Below are 17624 nucleotides of genomic sequence, written 5' to 3'. Positions count from 1 at the left end.
AAAAATCTCAGCAAGCCCAGGGTTCTCATTGTCATGTAGGGAGGAGTTGGGAGAGACCTTTTCAAGGTTTAGAAAATGATGAGGGTCATAGAAAGGACAGAAAGTTAATGTCTTTTTCCCAGGACAAGGGAACCTTTCACTAGAGCATGAATTCAAGGTAAGAGAGAGATATTTAAAGAAGATCTGAGGGTTAATTATTTCACACAGAGGGTGGTGGTTATCTGGAACCAGCTGCCAGAGGAAATGGTAGGGGCAGATACACTGTTTAAAGGGCATTTGGACAGCTACCTCGGCAGAATAGATATAGAGGGGTATTGGCCTGCTGCAGGCAGCCAGGGTTGGTGTAGATAGGCATCACTGTCAGCATGGATGAGATGGACTGAAATGGATGATTTCCGTGCTTTGTGATTCTATGATTTTTTGACCCTAAAATATTATCAGTTTTATGTGCGGTACTGGGTTCTTGGGTGGTGGCTTTTATTGAAACACATAGAAATGCGAGTAAAGAAGGCTATTTGAGCCTCTTGACCCTGCCCCATCATTCTGATCTGGCTGTGTGTTTCGATGCTGTGCTGCTGCTCTGTCCTCATCCCCTTCATAACTTCTGTTTTTCTCACTGGCCTCCACAACTTTCTGCAGTCAAGATCTCTGCAACATCACCACCCTTAGAGAGGGGAAAACTTTCATCTCAGCCCTGGATGGCATAACTTGTGGCCTGAGATTCTGTCCCATGGCTTCAAAACCTTTCAACTAACCTTGACCCAGTCAATTGACCCCCTTCTCTGACCTTTAAACCAGACGCAACTCAATTTACAGTTGATGAACTTTGCAGGTTTATCATGAGGTGATCCTTGCACTCATTTTCACTGATTTATGCTAACAAGATTAACTGAAGCTTTTGGTTCATTAATGTGTTGAGGAAAGGTAGAACAAATGGACTGTCTCCATTGACTCCTCAACTATTAAAGTTAATAACTTAAAACTTTTATAACTTGATTTAGTGAAAATTCAACAAAATCTTTCCCCACCCATCTTCTTATTCATCCAGCAAACTTTCCCATACTTTAGATGATTTGGGCCAAGACTCTTGGGCTAGTTGTTCCAGGGCTTTCAGTCCTTCAGCTTGACCTTGGGGCCATATTTTCTCATGCATTTCCACAAATTTATGACCTGATATCGCAGTGTTGTTGGGGCATGCTATTTTTCTGTCTGCAGGTGGTGAGACCGTCTGATACTGTAAATCAAGAAAACACAGCCAAAAAAAATGAAGTTTCTTTTTGTACTATACACTGCTGAGTTGATTGCATTTTATGCAGTTTGTTGAAGTGAACAAAAATCTGAATTATCTTGAAATGAGCTCTCTTTCTTACTTACCAAACTACCCAAAAATGTTTCAAATGTGGGATCTTTGATAATGAGGCCAGCACACCCTGCCTTCGAAGCGCAGTGTCAGTTGTGGTTCCCATAGAACATAAAACATTATCACTTTGTAATTTTACAACACTGGTGAAACCTTAACAATATCTGCCATCTAGTGGATATGAAATTAAATTGATTGGGTGAACCATTTCCTTAATGGCACAGTTTTACAAACTTGAATAATCTTTCTTTGCATTCCTGACCTCATATCTTTTCCGTAGAAAACCTACATCTCTGTAGCACTATTCACCTCTGCCTCCCAGTCCAAACTCTCTGCCATTAAAGCTCTAATCTATATATTATTCTTATTCAAATTTCACAAATGTTGCCCGACCAATTCCAAGAATTTTTGCATTTGGATTAACAGTATCAGCATCATTTGATTTTTTTTTACTCCTTTCCTCCTTTTGCTGTCTCCATGGTTCAAATCAATGTAAACTGTAGATCCCACAATATCCTGACCTCTATATCCTATTGTACTACAAACCATCTGACCGAAAACTTATCTGGCAGAATTTGGCTCCCCATTCCCTTCTACCTCAAGTTTAAATTTCCCTTTTTTAAAAATCCATTTATTCCTGCAACCCCATATACTTTTCTCTGATGACCTTTGCATTCTCCACTGCATTTGTTTTTCCCATTCCTTTACCTTCAAGTACCTCGGCTCAACAGTCTGGAATTCCTTTGCTCAATTCTTTCACCAACCTTCCCCTTTAAGGCCTCCTTTCAAGTGCACTGTTTTTAGCCAACTTCCTATTGATGTAACTGGGTAGATTTTTGCATAGTTGGGGAATTGAGGGTTATTGGGAAAAGGCAGGGAGGTGGAGATGAGTCCATGGCCAGATCAGCCATGATATTATTGAATGGTGGAGCAGGCTCGATGGGCCAGATGGCCTACTCCTGCTCCTATTTCTTATGTTCGTGTTTTTTTTAACTGTCTTTGGTTTGGCATTCATCATGACTGAATGATACACTGAGTATATGTTCATGGCCTTCTGCTTTTGCAGCCCATCCACTTCAAGATGTGATATGTTGCGTGTTTAGACATGCACCTGCACATTATGGTTGTAACATGTGACTCGTGAGTTGCCGTCACCTTAATGTCAGCTTGAGCTAGTCTGGCTATTCTCCTCTGACCCCTCACTGGATCTTTATTCTGCACCATTCTCTATAAACTCTAGGGGCTGTTGCTTGTGAAAATCATAGGGGATTGACGGTTCTGAGAAACTCAAGCCACCACATCTGGCACCAACAATCGTTCCATGGTCAAAGTAACTTAGATCACATTTCTTCCCCATTCTGATGCTTGTCCTTATCAGGACAACATTACTCAGCATCATCCTATCATGTCTCATCCAGTGACACACTCATAGGCACCCAGGCCAAACATTCCTCATTTCCCTTCAGTGTTCAAAGACTGTCAACCCAATAGCCATGATCTTCTTTGAAGATGATTCCTATTGGCCATTTCTTTTTCTCATTTCCTTCACTATATGCCAAAAATTCTGGAGCTGTCTTTGGCCCGGGCAATCATTTATCCATTACGGAAATGTCCTGTGATTTTATGAGACTATAAGACGTAAGAGTAGAATTAGAACATCTGCCCCATCGTGTCTGCTGTGCCATACCTGCATGGCTGATTTATTATCCCTTTCAACCCCATTCTCCTGTCTTCTCCCCATAACTTTTGATGCCCTGACAAATCAAGAACCTATCAACATCTGCTTTAAACATAGCCAATGCCTTCGCTTCCACAGCCATCTGTGACAATGAATTCCACAGATTCACCACCTTCTGGCTAAAGAAATTCCTTCCCATCCCTGTTCCAAGAATCCTTTTATTCCAAGAATCATTCTTGTCAAGCTCTGCTGGACCCTCTTACTTCCCTGCCATCTTTTCTTAGACAAGGGGCTAATGCTTCAAGTGCACTCTGATCAATGCCTTATAAAGCCTCAACATCACATTCTTGCTCTTATATTCTAGTCCTCTCGAATGCTAACATTGCATTTGCCTTCCTTACCATCAATTCAACCTGCCTTTAGGAAATCTTGCACGAGTACTCCCAAGTCTCTTTCACCTCTGATTTTTGAATTTTCTCCCTGTTTAGAAAATAGTCTATGCCTTTATTCCTTCACCCAATGTGCATGGCCATACATTTCCCTGAACTATATTCCATCTGCTACTTATTTGCCCCATTCTCCCAATCTGTCTAAGTCCTTCTTCAGACTCCCTGCTTCCTCAGCACTACCTGCCACTCCACCTAACTTTGTATTGACCACAAACTTAGCCGCAAAGCCGTCAATTCCATCATACAAATTATTGACGTATAACATGAATACAAGTGCTCCCATTATCATTCCTGTGGAACACTGCTAGTTGCGAGCAGCAACCGAAAAGGCCCCTTTTATTCCAGCTGTTTCCCTCCTGCCAATCAGACAATTTTCTATCCATGCTAACATCATGTGGGAAGGTACCAATGGCCAAAATTGTGACACCCATAACCCAGTGTGATACAGGTCATCAGAATTTCTAAGCAATACATCTTTTATCACATCAATACTGAATCTACAATATCTGAAGAAGCTGACCAAACGTTTGTTCAAAATTTGACCTGGGGGAGTGGGGTTAGCTAAATATGCGGAGGTCAGAAGGGAGGCAGAAGGAGTAGGTGAGTTAAGGTTCTGACACCGGGGTGGGTGCAGAAATGGACAGAGGAGTGAACTGAGCCATGATGGGATGAGGAATGGAAGAGACTATAAAGCTAAGCTCAATAGTTTTAAGACCAAAGTTACAATAAATCAACAAGGAAGAAGAGTTACAAGGAAAAAGGATGTAATACAATGGAGAATGTTGCCAAAGCAATACACATAAATGCTGTAGGAACTTAGCAGGTCAGGAGGCATTACATGAAAGAATTGGTCCCACCAATGTAGAGGAGGCCACATTGGGAGCACTGGATAGAATGGATGACCACAACAGATTTGCAGGTGAAATGTTGCTTCATCTAGAAGGGCTGTGTGGGACACTGAAAGTAAGAGAGGAGGTGAATGGGCAGCTACAGCAGTTCTGTCGCTTGCAGGGATATGTGCCAGATGGGAGATTAGTGGAGAGCGACTTATAGACAAGGGAATTAATGAGGGAGTGATCCCTGCGGAAAGCAGAGTGGAGGAGAGGTAAAGATATGTTTGGTGGAAGAAGATGGAGGAGGTTGCGGAGAATTGGATACAGAAGTTCATGGGATGGTAGAGGCACTCCATCCCCTCAAGGCAGTGGGAAGATGGGCTGATTACGGATGTCCGGGAAGCAGAGGAGAATCGGGTCAGGGCAGCATCAGTGGTAGAAGAAGGGAAACCCAATTCTTTGAAGGAGGACAAAAGCCCTGAAGTTCTGGAAAAGAAAGCCTCATCCTAGAAGCAGGTTCTGGTTGGCCCTGCCCTGCTGAATCATGTCCGCATACCTTGACTCTATTCTATCCTGCTTGGTTCATTCCCTTCCCACCTACATCCTCAGCACTTCACATGTTCTCAATCTACTCAACAACTTTCAGTTCCCTGTCTCTGACCATCTGATTTTCATCACCTCCCTGTACATTTTATCCCCCATCTTTCTCAATAAAAGATCCAACAAATTCCTCTCCACCACCACCCACCTCCATCTGGTGGAACTGGTCCTCACACTCAACAATCTCTCCCTCGGTTCCTCCTACTTTCTCCAAACTCAAGGGGTTGTCATGGGCACCTGCAAAGGCCCTAGCTATGCCTGCCTTTTTGTTGGTTATGTGGAATAGTCCATGCTCGAAGCCTTCCCCGGTAATACTCCCCTTCTCTTCCATTGACGATTGCATTGGTGCAGCTTCATGCATCAATGCTGAGCTCATCAATTTCACCAACAATGCCTCCAACTTCCACCCTGTACTTAAGCTCACTTGGCTCATTTCTGAAAATCTCTCCCCTTTCTTAATCTTTCTGCCTCCATCTCTGGGGAACAAACTGTCTACCGACATCTTTTAAAAACCTACCGATTCCTATCGCTATCTTAACTGTTTCTCTTCCTACCCTGCCTCCTATAAAAAATGCTACTCCCTTTTCTCATTTCCTTTGTCTCTGCCATATCTGTTCCCAGGAGGAATCTTTCCTTTCCAAAACATCAAAGATGTCCTCCTCATTCAAAGAACAGAATTTCCTTTTCTCAATGTTTATGCTGTCATCAGCTGCATCTCCTCCATTTCCTGAACATCCACGCTCACCCCATCTTCTTGCCGCCTTAACAGGGATAGAACTCCTCGACCCCACCTACCACCCCATGAGCCTCCACACTCAACGCATCATTCTCAGCAACTTCGGCTGTCTTTAATGGGATCTTACCACCAAACACATCTTCCCGCTCTCCACTTTCCGCAGGGATCGCTCCATCCGTGCTTCCCTCGCCCATTCTTCCCTCTCCTGTTGAGGTTGTCTATTTGGTGCTCCTGATGTGGCCTCTTCTATGTTAGTGAGAGCTGGCGTGAATTGGACTGCATTTTCGAGCACCTCCACTACATCCCCCAAAAGCAGAATCTCCCAGTGGCCAACTATTTTAATTCCCATCCCCATTCCCATTCTGACATATCAGTCCATGACTTCCTTTTTTGCCAAGATGAGGCCACCCTCGTGGTGGAAGAGCAACACCTCAAATTCTGTCTGGGTAGCCTCCAAACTGATGGCATGAGTATAGATTTCTCCTTCCAGTGATTTTTTTCTTGCCTCTTCTTTAGCCCCACTTTGGCCTCTTAACTCTTCTCCTCACCTGCCTATCACCTCCCCCGGTGCCCCACTTTCTTTCCTTTCTCCCAAGCGCCACTCTCTTCTCCTATCAGACTCCTCCTTCTCCAGCCCTTTACCTTTCCCACCAACCTGGCTTCACCTATCACCTTCCAGCTCATCCTCCTTCCATCCCCCTTCCCCCGTGGTGTTTTCCCTGTTCCTTTCCTGTCTTGAAGGAAGGGTCTCTGCCTCAAACATCGACTGTTTATTAATTTCCATTGATGCTGCCTGACTTACTGAGTTCCTCCAGCATTTGTGTGTGTTCCTCTGGATCTCCAATATCTGCAGAATCTCTGGGTTTATGTAACCAGTAATGTTGGGAATGAGTTGTAGTTTATTGTGTGTGAAGGGAATGATACTGTAGTTGGGCTCAGAATGTCAAGTTCATGTATGATAGCATCAGTAGAGATGAGCAAAATCTTGCAGCGATGGTGAACAATATGCTAAGGAGTTCTAACATCAGTTGCTGGTTGGACAAGACATAGATATTAAAAGTGTCCTGAAGAGTTGAAGATCACCCTCGGACTCTCAGATGTCTATGTCAACCTGATCTTTGATTCCTTCCACCTCTCCTCCGCGAACAAAACATTGATCTCCTGACTGTAACCTCTCTCAAACTATTTGGGCCTTATGTGGCCGTCTGTCCATATCAAATGTTTCCCTACCCCCAGATCGCAATCAAAACTTTATTTATCCTTCCCAAGCCCCTCTTCCTTCCTCCCCCACCCCATGATCCTGAACTCCCAACTCAGCCTCAGTCATGGACAGTGTACTTTCCTTTATTCTTCTGTGCTGTGGAAGGTGTAAAGATGTAATGGTGATTCTGTGATAAAACTTTGATGGTGGAGATAGCAGTTTAGAGACAGAAATTAAACAATCACTAGCACTCACTGAAACAACTATACAGAACGTTTTTTCATTCCAAAGCCTCTGGCATAGCCTACCTTAATTGTCCTTGCTCCTGACCTGTACAAATGAGATTATTGGTCACTGTTAAGTGCTGGGGATTGTCTCTTTACAGTCGACAGTGGTTATAATGCTGGACGAACACTTCTTGGGGGAGTTTTCATCAGTGGTCTCCAGCACAACCAGGGAAGGGCTAAAGAAGGTCAGAGGGCTTTAATGAGCTTCATTCTCTCAGAAGAGCAGTATATCTTTGAGTAAGGTTTCAGAGTGCTTGGGGAGGTAAACCTCGTTATCCTTCTAAATGTTGCTGCCTCACAATTTTTCTGACAGCTGATGTATGCAATCTGTAATAGTTTCCAGCTGATATGCAGATTTCTTGCACTACACGTCTCATGAACCAAGCTGATCTTTCACTGCAGTTAACCATTTGTCCGATACCAGTTTTCTGTACACTTCCCAAACTGAGTGTCAACCGTCTGTGAAAACCTCATGCCCACCTGAAGGAAGAACCTTGACCTGAAGCCCCAAGAGAGGCAGAGACAGATGCTAGTTCAGTGCTTCAAACTCCAAACCTCTAACCTACTGTTCTGGGAATAGTCTACCTTTTCATGTACACTTGCTCATTCACTATGTTGGAGTTGTCCTTATTGCTGAATTGTTGGGGTTTCTTAGTCATAGAGTGCTTTAGCACAGACACAGGCCCTTTGGCCCATCTAATCCATGTCAAACTATTATTCTGCCGGGACCATAGCTGTCAATACCACTCTCATCCATGTACTTCTCCAAATTTCTCCTAAATGTTGCAAATGAACCTGCATCCATCCACCACTTCCACTGGCAATTCGTTCTACACTCACACCATCCTCTGAGTGAAGAAATTCTCTCTGACGTTCCCTTTAGATATTTAATCTTTCACCCATAGCCTATAATCTCCAGTTCTATTCTCACCCAATGTCAGTGGAAACAGCCTGCTTCCATTTATCCTATTTATGCCACTCATAATTTTGTATACTTCTATCAAATCTCCCCTCTTTCTCTTGCGTTTTAGAGAATTAAAGTCCTAACCTATTCAACCTTTCTTATAACTCAGATCCTCAAGTTCCAGCAACATCCTTGTCAATTTTCTCTGAACTCTTAATCTTATTTCTGTTTTTCCTGTAGGTAGGTGACCAGAACTGCACATAGTACTCCAAATTTGGCCTCATGAACATCTTATGCAACTTCAACGTAACATCCCAACTCCTGTACGCAATGCTCTGATCTCTAAAGGCCAATGTGCCAAAAGTAATCTTCACTTCGTATCTACCTTTCAATGAATTAACTATCTATATTTCCAGATCCTTTGTTCTCTTTCCTTCCTTAGCAAGCAGTCAGTAGGCAGGAAGGCAGTTCCTTGTAACTCAGAGCAGCACGTTACTCCTGCTTCTGGTAGATTTTGCCCAATAAATAATGATTGTTTTCTTTGGGTGGTGGGGTGGAGATCAGTCTCTACCAAAGGAGGTGTAAGGCACTCCTTCCTTCTGCTAACTTGCAGGTCACCCTTGGACAAGGTGCAGTACCCGCTTAGCCCCCAAACAGGGTCATGTGAAACCATCGAAGCAGGTGGTGGATGTCATACGAGCAGATGGTGCATATCACAAGTCCTGGTTATGAGACCACTGACGCCAGGCAGAAAATCTCTGAAGGGTGTTGATAATGGCTGGGGTCACCCATCTTGTAAAGACACTGCCCAGAAGAAGGCAATGGCAAACCACTTCTGTAGACCAATTTGTCAAGAACAATCATGGTGATGAGACCATGATTGCCCACGTCGTACGACATAGCACATAATGATGGTGATGATGTTTCTGCTGCAAGGGTTTTACCTCCTGTTGTCCTCTGATAATGGAATAGTGTTGCCCCATTATTACTTTCATGCAGGTACTCAGCAGGCAGCATCCGTTACAGTGTACATGGCCTTCTTCAGCAGCTGCATTTTGTGCATAGGATGTCTCTTCAGGGGCATTATTTAAGGCGAGGAAAACAAATAAACTTGAATATTTGCGGAATATGCTGTGTCATGGTTGGTGTTTTATAAAACTCTGTTCTGGCCTTAAAGAGTGGAATTGAAAGCACTAAAAGTTAGTTGAAATTGTATTTCTGTGCATACACTGCAGTACTTAAAGTGTCATTGCACCACTTCGTAGAATGCATGGTTTTGCATTCTGATGTGTTGGGGTTTTTTTTAATCGATACAATAGTGAATACATAATTAGGCTTTTCATATGACATTGTTTCCATTGGCTTCTGATAAGGGGAGAGTGACACTTTCAGCTTAGAGTCAAATCTTTGCAGCACATTAATCAGTTCTGGTTGGTTGCACAGACCTAATTAGAGATGCTGTATTAATGTACAACACGACATTGACACAGATTTCTGAAACAGGTGGTCTGATTTGAATTAAAACTATCAATTTTGTTTTGCAGCTAATATGTCGTGTGATGGGTTCTGCAGGTATCTGATGTCAGATGAAAATGCACCCGTCTTCCTTGATCGGTTGGAGTTGTATCAAGAGATGGACCAACCTCTATCCCATTACTTTATCAGTTCCTCTCATAATACGTATCTCATAGGCAGGCAGTTTGGAGGCAGATCCTCTGTAGAGATGTACAGACAAGTCCTTTTATCTGGATGCAGGTTAGTCACAATGTGTTTGGAATATCTTTAAAAAGTTGTTTCTGCATGAGTCTTTAAGGAAACTAACAACATTGTAATACTCATTTGTAATTGATCCTCCACCACCTCTTCTTCAGCTCTACCCACAACAGAGTCCAGGCTCCCTGAATATCAAAGTGCAGGATCTAGGCAAAGAGACAACTGCACCGGATTTTATAGTATATCCTGTGTCTGGGCTGTAGGCAGCCATTTCTAATGAAAAATTAGGATAGCAGTTAGAGATAGTCTTCTTGTTTAATTGATACTGCCTGTAGTACCTTTTGTGCCTTGTCAGCCTCTCATCCCTTCCTTGGAAAGTACTGTAGGCCTTGAGCAAAATATAAAGTTGAAGATGTTCTGAGCTGGTTTTGAGATCAGTTCCTTGGATCCTTATGATCTGCCTAACTTGTTGTTTATGCTTCATTTTCAATTTTACATTGAAACAGCTAACTTTACTATCTCCTGTCTCCTCGTCGTGTGATTATATTGAAGAATTAACCTTTCTTGGTCACATTTCCATATTCCATTGTCCTTGTTAATCAGCATCTTAGTTTATACTTGCGATCTTTTCTAACTGGCTCATGTGAACTTGTTGAGGTCTGAGTGAAGTTTTGTATTCGCAAGTGTCTTCACTTAAAAAAAATCATAATTCACATGAATCAACTTGACTCCGACAAAAATACTTTGTTTTTAAGCTCATTCCACTGCATTTCAATATTTTGTCTCATTGTCAACTTGATTCATCTTATCCAGTAATGTAACTGAAAACTGTTTGTAATTATGGCCTCCATCAACTTATAAACTGTATGGAAAAACGATTGTCAATAATTTTTATTCTGTTATGTAAGACAATATAACAGAGACCAAAATTTTGAACAGATGTTCTAGAAAAGCAAAGATTCAGATAAATAAGATTCAATTTCCACACCAGACATGGCAGGATAATGTCACAAGTGACTGAGATGTGTAGTGGAAATGCATCGCAAACTTCGACACTCTGTGGCATTTTCCTCTTGCTCAGGAGTTTCTAAGCACTCAAGCAGAACAATCAGTGGAGCACATTCTCCAAGGTGACTGGTTTTATTGACTTCCCTTCAAAAAAAATCTTGGCTCACATTGAACTGATGTTAAAGCCCTTCCAACATTTCTATTAATTCTTTGCTAACAGATGCTGAAGAATTGTCAAGTCACCTTACCATATCAGTCTTGATTGGAGGGTGGTTGACAGCTTGAAAAATATTGCCCTTGAAAGTGCAACAGCTGTTTTGCATTGCAAATTAGATGATCACAAAGTCCTGGTACTCTGCAATGGAGCACAGATGCTCCTGAGCAGAAGGAGAATGTCACAGATTCAGAATACTCACAATTGCAAAGCACCTCCAGCACAAATTTCAAAACAGATCATTATAAAGCACTTTGGAAATAATAGCTTAAGTAAAAGACAAGATTTTGGTTTACTGCCCAAGAATTTCCATCAGTGGAAATTCTTTCAGTGAAACCTCTTTTTACCAGGTGTCTCTAGAGGTGAGGCTTGTAAGCCCCTTGCTAACAGCCACTGGACTCAGTGGTGAGAAAAACACCTTTCTCAAACTCCGTATGTCTAGGGCTGAAATGACTTGGGTCCCACCAAAACCAGGAGATTGGGATGTCTCGACCTTCTGTGCCCTGATCTGTGCGAATACTGCGTAAATACTGTCCCTATGCAATTAGCCATCAGCAAGAAATAGGAGATTGTACACAGCATACAATTATAAACAAAGTGTGGCGACCCACTTTCTGTGCAGGCGAACCGGCTCACAAATAGCCCATGTGCAGGGAGAGACTTTGGTAATGCACTTCTGATGTCATTTCCGCCCGGAGAGGGCAGAAACTAGGGACTAAAAGCCAGCGCCGCGAGATTTGAATAAACTGGTCTCGAAACAACTTATCAACTGCATGTCGTCGTGTCTAGCTCTGTATGTAGTACATCGCTACAAAAGTATATTTACAAATCTCAGTTGTATTGAGCAGTTAGTAGAAAAAGAAAAGGAAAAAAAATTTTTAAAGGGCCTATTACCATTAACCTAGTCCAAATGTGCATGCAAATTGGAACTCCAAGATCTTGAAGTGGTCTTTTACTTGCGTGCTAGACCCATGGTCTGTGTGAAAGCCCACACCACCATCTGAATGTTGCTTGAACAACCAGGCTCCCCTATATGGAAGTATTGGTCCTTCCTCCTTGAAGCCACCATTTCCCTGCACAAAGCACCTTGTGCAGCAGAGGTGGGATCCTCAGCCATCTTTCCTCCTGTCTTCTCCCAGCCAAAAAGTCCTCGACCCACAGCAGTGTCCATCACATTTGATGTCACTGGACATGTACTTACTGGATTTCAGAAGAAATACCTACAGCATAGCAGTAAAAATCTTGACCTGCTGTGGGGAATTTAATAATTATTGCATCTGTTTCACTGTTTATTGGCTTTCCCAAGGTGAAGTTTGAAGATTTAACTCCAATTCAGTGCATTTATGGCTTTTTAGTAAATAAACAGGTAAAATACTGATGAGGAATTTCAAATAAGAAATTATTGTTAGAAATACTGATGTAAGTTATTTCATCCCTACAATTTTGTAAAAGAACTATCTGTCTTTCAAGATAGTGACATTTATTTAATTACATTGGAGTGCTTCTGAAAAACCTTTGATTGAAAGAACTCATGTTTTCTTATGGAAATAGAAGGAAGCTATTCAGCTCATCAAATCTTCAACAAATCCCATCACCCAAAAACTAATAAAATCTTAGAACTCAATCATGGCTTTTTTATCAACTCTTTTCTCCTGACTCTTTCTTATAGCCCTTAACCCTTTATCAATTAAGAACCTATCAATCTCTGCCTTAAATACACCCAATGACTTTGCCTTCATAGCTCTCTGTGACAAAGATTTCCACACATCCATCATCTTCTGACTCAAGCAATTCTTCCTCATTTCAGTTTCCAAGGGCTGCCCCTTTATCCTGAGGCTCTTACCCACCGACACTGGACTCTGCTACTAATGGAAACTTCCTGTTACTCTCTCCAGGCCTTTCAGTATCTTGTAGGTTTCAATGAAATGCCCTTGTTCTTCTGAAATCCAGTAAGTACATGTCCAGTGACATCAAATGGTACTGATACGTTAAGCCCTTCAGTCCCTGGATCATTCTTGTTAATCTCCTCTGGACCCTCTCCAAAGCCATCACATCTTTCCTTCGATATGGGGCTCAAAATTATTAACAATTCTCTCCCTTATCTCTCTGATTCTACTGTCTTACATGAGGGGTAATTTTTGGTGGCCAACTAATCTATCAACCAGCATTTCTTTGTGATGTCAGAGGAAACTAGAGCACCCAGAGAAAGCCCTCATAGTCATAGGGAGAGCATGCAAACTCCACAGAGGCACACTCAAGGTCAGGATCAAATATGGATTGCTGGAGCTGTGATGAAAAAGCACTGCCTAATGCACCACTCTACCATCCTGCAACACTGAGGTCAAATGCATTTCGCAGTAATATCTTTGACAGATTTAAGGAAATTGAGGGACAATTAAATGAAAAAGCATGGTCACTAAATATGTGTCTTATTTATGATTTTAGTTGGCCAGATTTCATTTATGGCTTGAGTCATGTTTGTGGACAATAACATTTAAAAATTATATTAAAAATTATTTAAAATAATATTTTGAAGTAATGCAGCAAATGTTGGTTATAAAGTTTACTTTTGACCATAAATTAGCAGAAGCTAGATAAATTCAGAGGAAATCAATGGGGAAATAAAATGGGTTGTTAAAGAATTAGCAGAAAAATGAATAGTCAACACAGAGTCAGTGAGGTAAAAGGTCTCTTCCATGTTCTATCCTTTTGTGACTGAGTTTAAACTTGTGGTTGCTACTCTAGTACATTGTCTTGCATCTTATTCTAAACACATGTTGTTGTGAATTTAAATGCCATGTGCATCATGTTTTCATGGCAATATATTTTGTTTGAAGCGCTTATTTTGTTTCATCAGATGTATTGAATTAGATTGCTGGGATGGAAAAGGGGAAGACCAAGAGCCAATAATAACACACGGCAAGGCGATGTGCACAGATATTCTTTTTAAGGTAAAGCTGTTCTTGGTGGATTATTAACAGAATATTATTGTTAATCTTTATACTCTTATAAATTTTGGATAAGGTAGTGGAAGGTTTAAGATCAATTTTCTCATGTTTCTTAAAAGAATGCTGTTCAGCCCATTGAGTCTAGACCCATTCTCAGAGCATTCCTCAAACCTGGGGTAAAATCTTGACTAACTGTACTTTATTTTTAATTACTTGTAATATTTTGATATAATTAAAATAATATTTACATCTTTATTTACTTAAACCTCTGAATAGGTTTTCCTCATCTCCACCAGAAGCACTTAAAGTGCCTCTGATGCCTGGCAAGCTGTCAAGAGTTTTAACATTGTGACTTGGAATATGATTTCTCAAGCTTGTACACTGCTTGGGCATACACTGCCTTGGATTATGATATTGCATTCCAATAACAGAGTGGCTTGAATAGACTCGATTTAGATTTATCACATGCACATTTAAATGAACAGCGAAATATACTGTTATATACTCTGTGTGTGTGTCTATATGTGTATGTATATATACACATATTCAGTATATGTATGTATATATGCATGTGTGTGCATACATGCACACACACACACACACACACACACACACACACACAATGTATGTATCTCTGTGTGTGCGTGAATATATACACTCACACTCCCTCTAACCCCAGGACAGGCCATCTTCGGCCTCCAGTGGACTTGTGGATTTGTAGACACTGTGCCACAACTTCCCCAGGTCAAGAGGTTCACAGACTTGGAATTGCAATCATTGAGCCTTGACTTCTGATCAGCCTTTGGGCTTCAATATGGACCTTCAATCAGCCTTTTTTGCTTAAATACGGACCTCCGATCCTAGGGCTTCAATCTTCGGTATCGACCCAGAACTTTTAAATGATGACGAGTAAGAATTGTGAACGAGGGCCTAAACTCCAGGCCTTGAATGACAGACTCACCAATGATGGGACACCAAATGTCCTCGCTGGTTGGCTGGTCCAATATCCAATCACACCTGCATTGCTGGCCTTCAAACACGGGAGCAGACAGTTAGATTTAAATTCTGCCCTGTACTCCAATTCCGCCATATCCTTGTCCCTAAGCCCTACCTGATCTCTAGCTCCCCTCTCTATCCCCAAAACCAACCCTACAATGCTTAAAAAGAAACAAAATGAAATCTAGTTAAATCTGACCCATGACCTCTATGCAGACCGCAGCTTGGCACCATCGTGATTATTATTTATTTACTTGATGGGCTAAATGGACTCCTATGTCATCAGGAAATATGAGAAATAGAATTAATTTCAAGGCTTTAACTGCGACAGTAAATAATGCTTTGGTAATTGGATCATTCATCATGACCTCTGCCAGTTTTTAAGTTTGAGTTCTGAAATATTTTATCCATTTTGATCATTTCCCTTTCAATATATTTATCAGAAGGTGTGAATGATTTCCATGCCTTTGATAAACAGCAGTATTAATGACTGCGATGTGATCATTTGAAGATTGATAAGAAGAAAATGGAAATCTTAGAATGGAAATTCTGAGCATTAAATGAAAGTAAATGAATCAGTTTTTAAGATGTGTATTTTGGTGTTGCTGTTTTGCTGACAGGATGTAATTCAAGCCATCAAAGAAACAGCATTTGTAACATCAGACTACCCTGTCATTCTATCTTTTGAAAATCATTGCAGGTAAGAGTCTGGATAAGGTCTGATAAATAGTTTTCTGCTGTTATATTAATGTTGTCAGCTGAGTGATGTAACTATTCTACAATGCTAAATATTCCTATTTTACAGTAAAACCCAGCAGTACAAGATGGCTAAGTACTGTGAAGAAATTTTTGGAGACCTTTTATTGAAGCAGCCCCTGGAAATCCATCCAGTATGGTTATTATTATGTGCATTAAAAACTATACTTTAAAATTGTTAAACTGAAAACTTGGTGCAAAACGTTGAGCCGGTTACTTTGCTTTGCAGCTTGAAGCTGGCCGACCCCTTCCGTCCCCAAATGATCTGAAAAGAAAAATACTCATCAAAAATAAGAGATTGAAACCTGAAGTAGAGACAAGTAAGTTGGAACTGCAGAAAAGACATCTTTATATTATTTTAGTAAAGAAATACTGTTGGTGATTTGATTACCAACAAATTGAAATTCACAGGAAAGCTTACAACTCACTACTAGAGTTATGATGAAGGAATTTGAGTAAAAGTTATTAACATTTTATGGTGTTACTGATACTCAAACGAGCAAACGATTGTGATGTTGGCACCTGTGGAATGAGAAGAGGACTAAGATTTTATTTGTTCATCACTGTGGTGTGCTATTACATCACTGGCACGGCTGCCTCTGAGTCAGAGGGTTTGGTTAAAATCCAACTTTAGGAGCTTAAATACAATAATTAGAACAGATACTATAATTCAAAATGGTGCACTTTTTCAGGGAGTGGGTGCTACATCATTAAGGGTCTTCCAGTTGAGATGTTCAAACCACTCCTTGTAGGTTTATACAGTGGGATGTAAAATATCTTATTGTTCTATACTAAAGGAAAGAAAAGCCATTCCTGGATTCTGGACTACATTTCATCTCACAGCAACATTCAAAGTCATTATATTAGCCCTGCACAGCATCAGTCATGTAGCCACAAGCAAATTGTTGTTAATGGTAGTAGTTTGAGCACAAAATTGGCTTGTGCATTTTTACTTTACAATGACGACTATACTTGAAAAGGTAGTTCTTTGGCAATGTAACACTTGGAGATTTCCTGAGGCTGTGAGAAGCACTCTATAAGTGTACACAAGAAAATGAGAAAATAGGACAAGGACGAGGCCACCTGGCCCAACAAGTCTGTCCCACTATGCAGTGTGATGATGGCTGGCCTTCTCCAGGACTTGGCTCCTTTCCTGAGTTGGATGCATAATCAACCAATCTTTAAAAAATACTTTAAACTCTACTTTACATACTTACTGTGAGCCAGACTCCACAACCCTCTAGGTAGAGAATTTGAATGATTCATTATCCTATCCAAGAAGGAATTCCAACTCACTTTTTTGAAAAGATCATTCTCTGATCTGGAAACTGTTCTGTCAGTTTACATTTTCCCACATCCTTTCTTTTCATTGAAGTTATTAACCGAAAGAAATAGCTAGTTTTTAAGCTCAAAATGTTGGGTTCCAGAAGTCAATGAAAGAAAAACCACTACCAATACCGCTACTATCTTTATTAGTCTTCAAACAGCATTCAGAGGTCTCTTGCTTTTCCGTTAATGGGCTGAATCATGTTTGATCCAGTTCACACTTCATGTTTGCTTCCACGAATATCCCCACACAGGTGATTTTCTTGCTACTGTGGGGCTTTCAATGCACTGAAGGCTTTGCTGCTGTGGCCATCCCACAAGGTGGAAGCATAGGAAAGGCAAGTGGGCTTCAGATAGCCAGTCCCGAGGCAGTGCCCCAGATCACCGTCATGGCCTTCCCTGCTGCCATGAAGCCTTTTTAATCGTTAGGGGTTAATGATAATCAACAACAATTAGATGCAGTTGAAGTATATCTTAATCAGTCAAAGTTATTTATTTAAAGTAACAATATTTTAAAACATGAAATGTAAATTAACCGGCATTAGTATAATTAAAATAACAGAGAAATAAACCACTTAATATTATTTACCTTTTTAATGAAAATGACAGCTCCAT

The 17624-nt window shown here is 41.0% G+C and overlaps 1 protein-coding gene across 6 annotated transcripts in view; it reads left to right on the top strand.

Annotated features, from left to right (window-relative positions):
- The window catches only part of LOC132403024 (1-phosphatidylinositol 4,5-bisphosphate phosphodiesterase beta-4), a 542946-nt gene that overhangs the window by 364785 nt on the left and 160537 nt on the right, over positions 1-17624 (top strand). For all 6 annotated transcript variants that reach the window (XM_059986236.1, XM_059986232.1, XM_059986233.1 and 3 more), the window contains 5 exons: positions 9593-9803; positions 13841-13934; positions 15548-15627; positions 15733-15817; positions 15913-16003. In XM_059986236.1, coding sequence (XP_059842219.1) covers positions 9593-9803; positions 13841-13934; positions 15548-15627; positions 15733-15817; positions 15913-16003 — 561 coding nt within the window. The remainder of the gene's footprint in view (positions 1-9592; positions 9804-13840; positions 13935-15547; positions 15628-15732; positions 15818-15912; positions 16004-17624) is intronic.

This window comes from Hypanus sabinus, chromosome 12 (assembly GCF_030144855.1).
Source record: "Hypanus sabinus isolate sHypSab1 chromosome 12, sHypSab1.hap1, whole genome shotgun sequence".
Classification (NCBI taxonomy): domain Eukaryota; kingdom Metazoa; phylum Chordata; class Chondrichthyes; order Myliobatiformes; family Dasyatidae; genus Hypanus; species Hypanus sabinus.
Note: the sequence above shows the minus strand (reverse complement) of the source record. Positions and strands in the feature narration are given on the sequence as shown.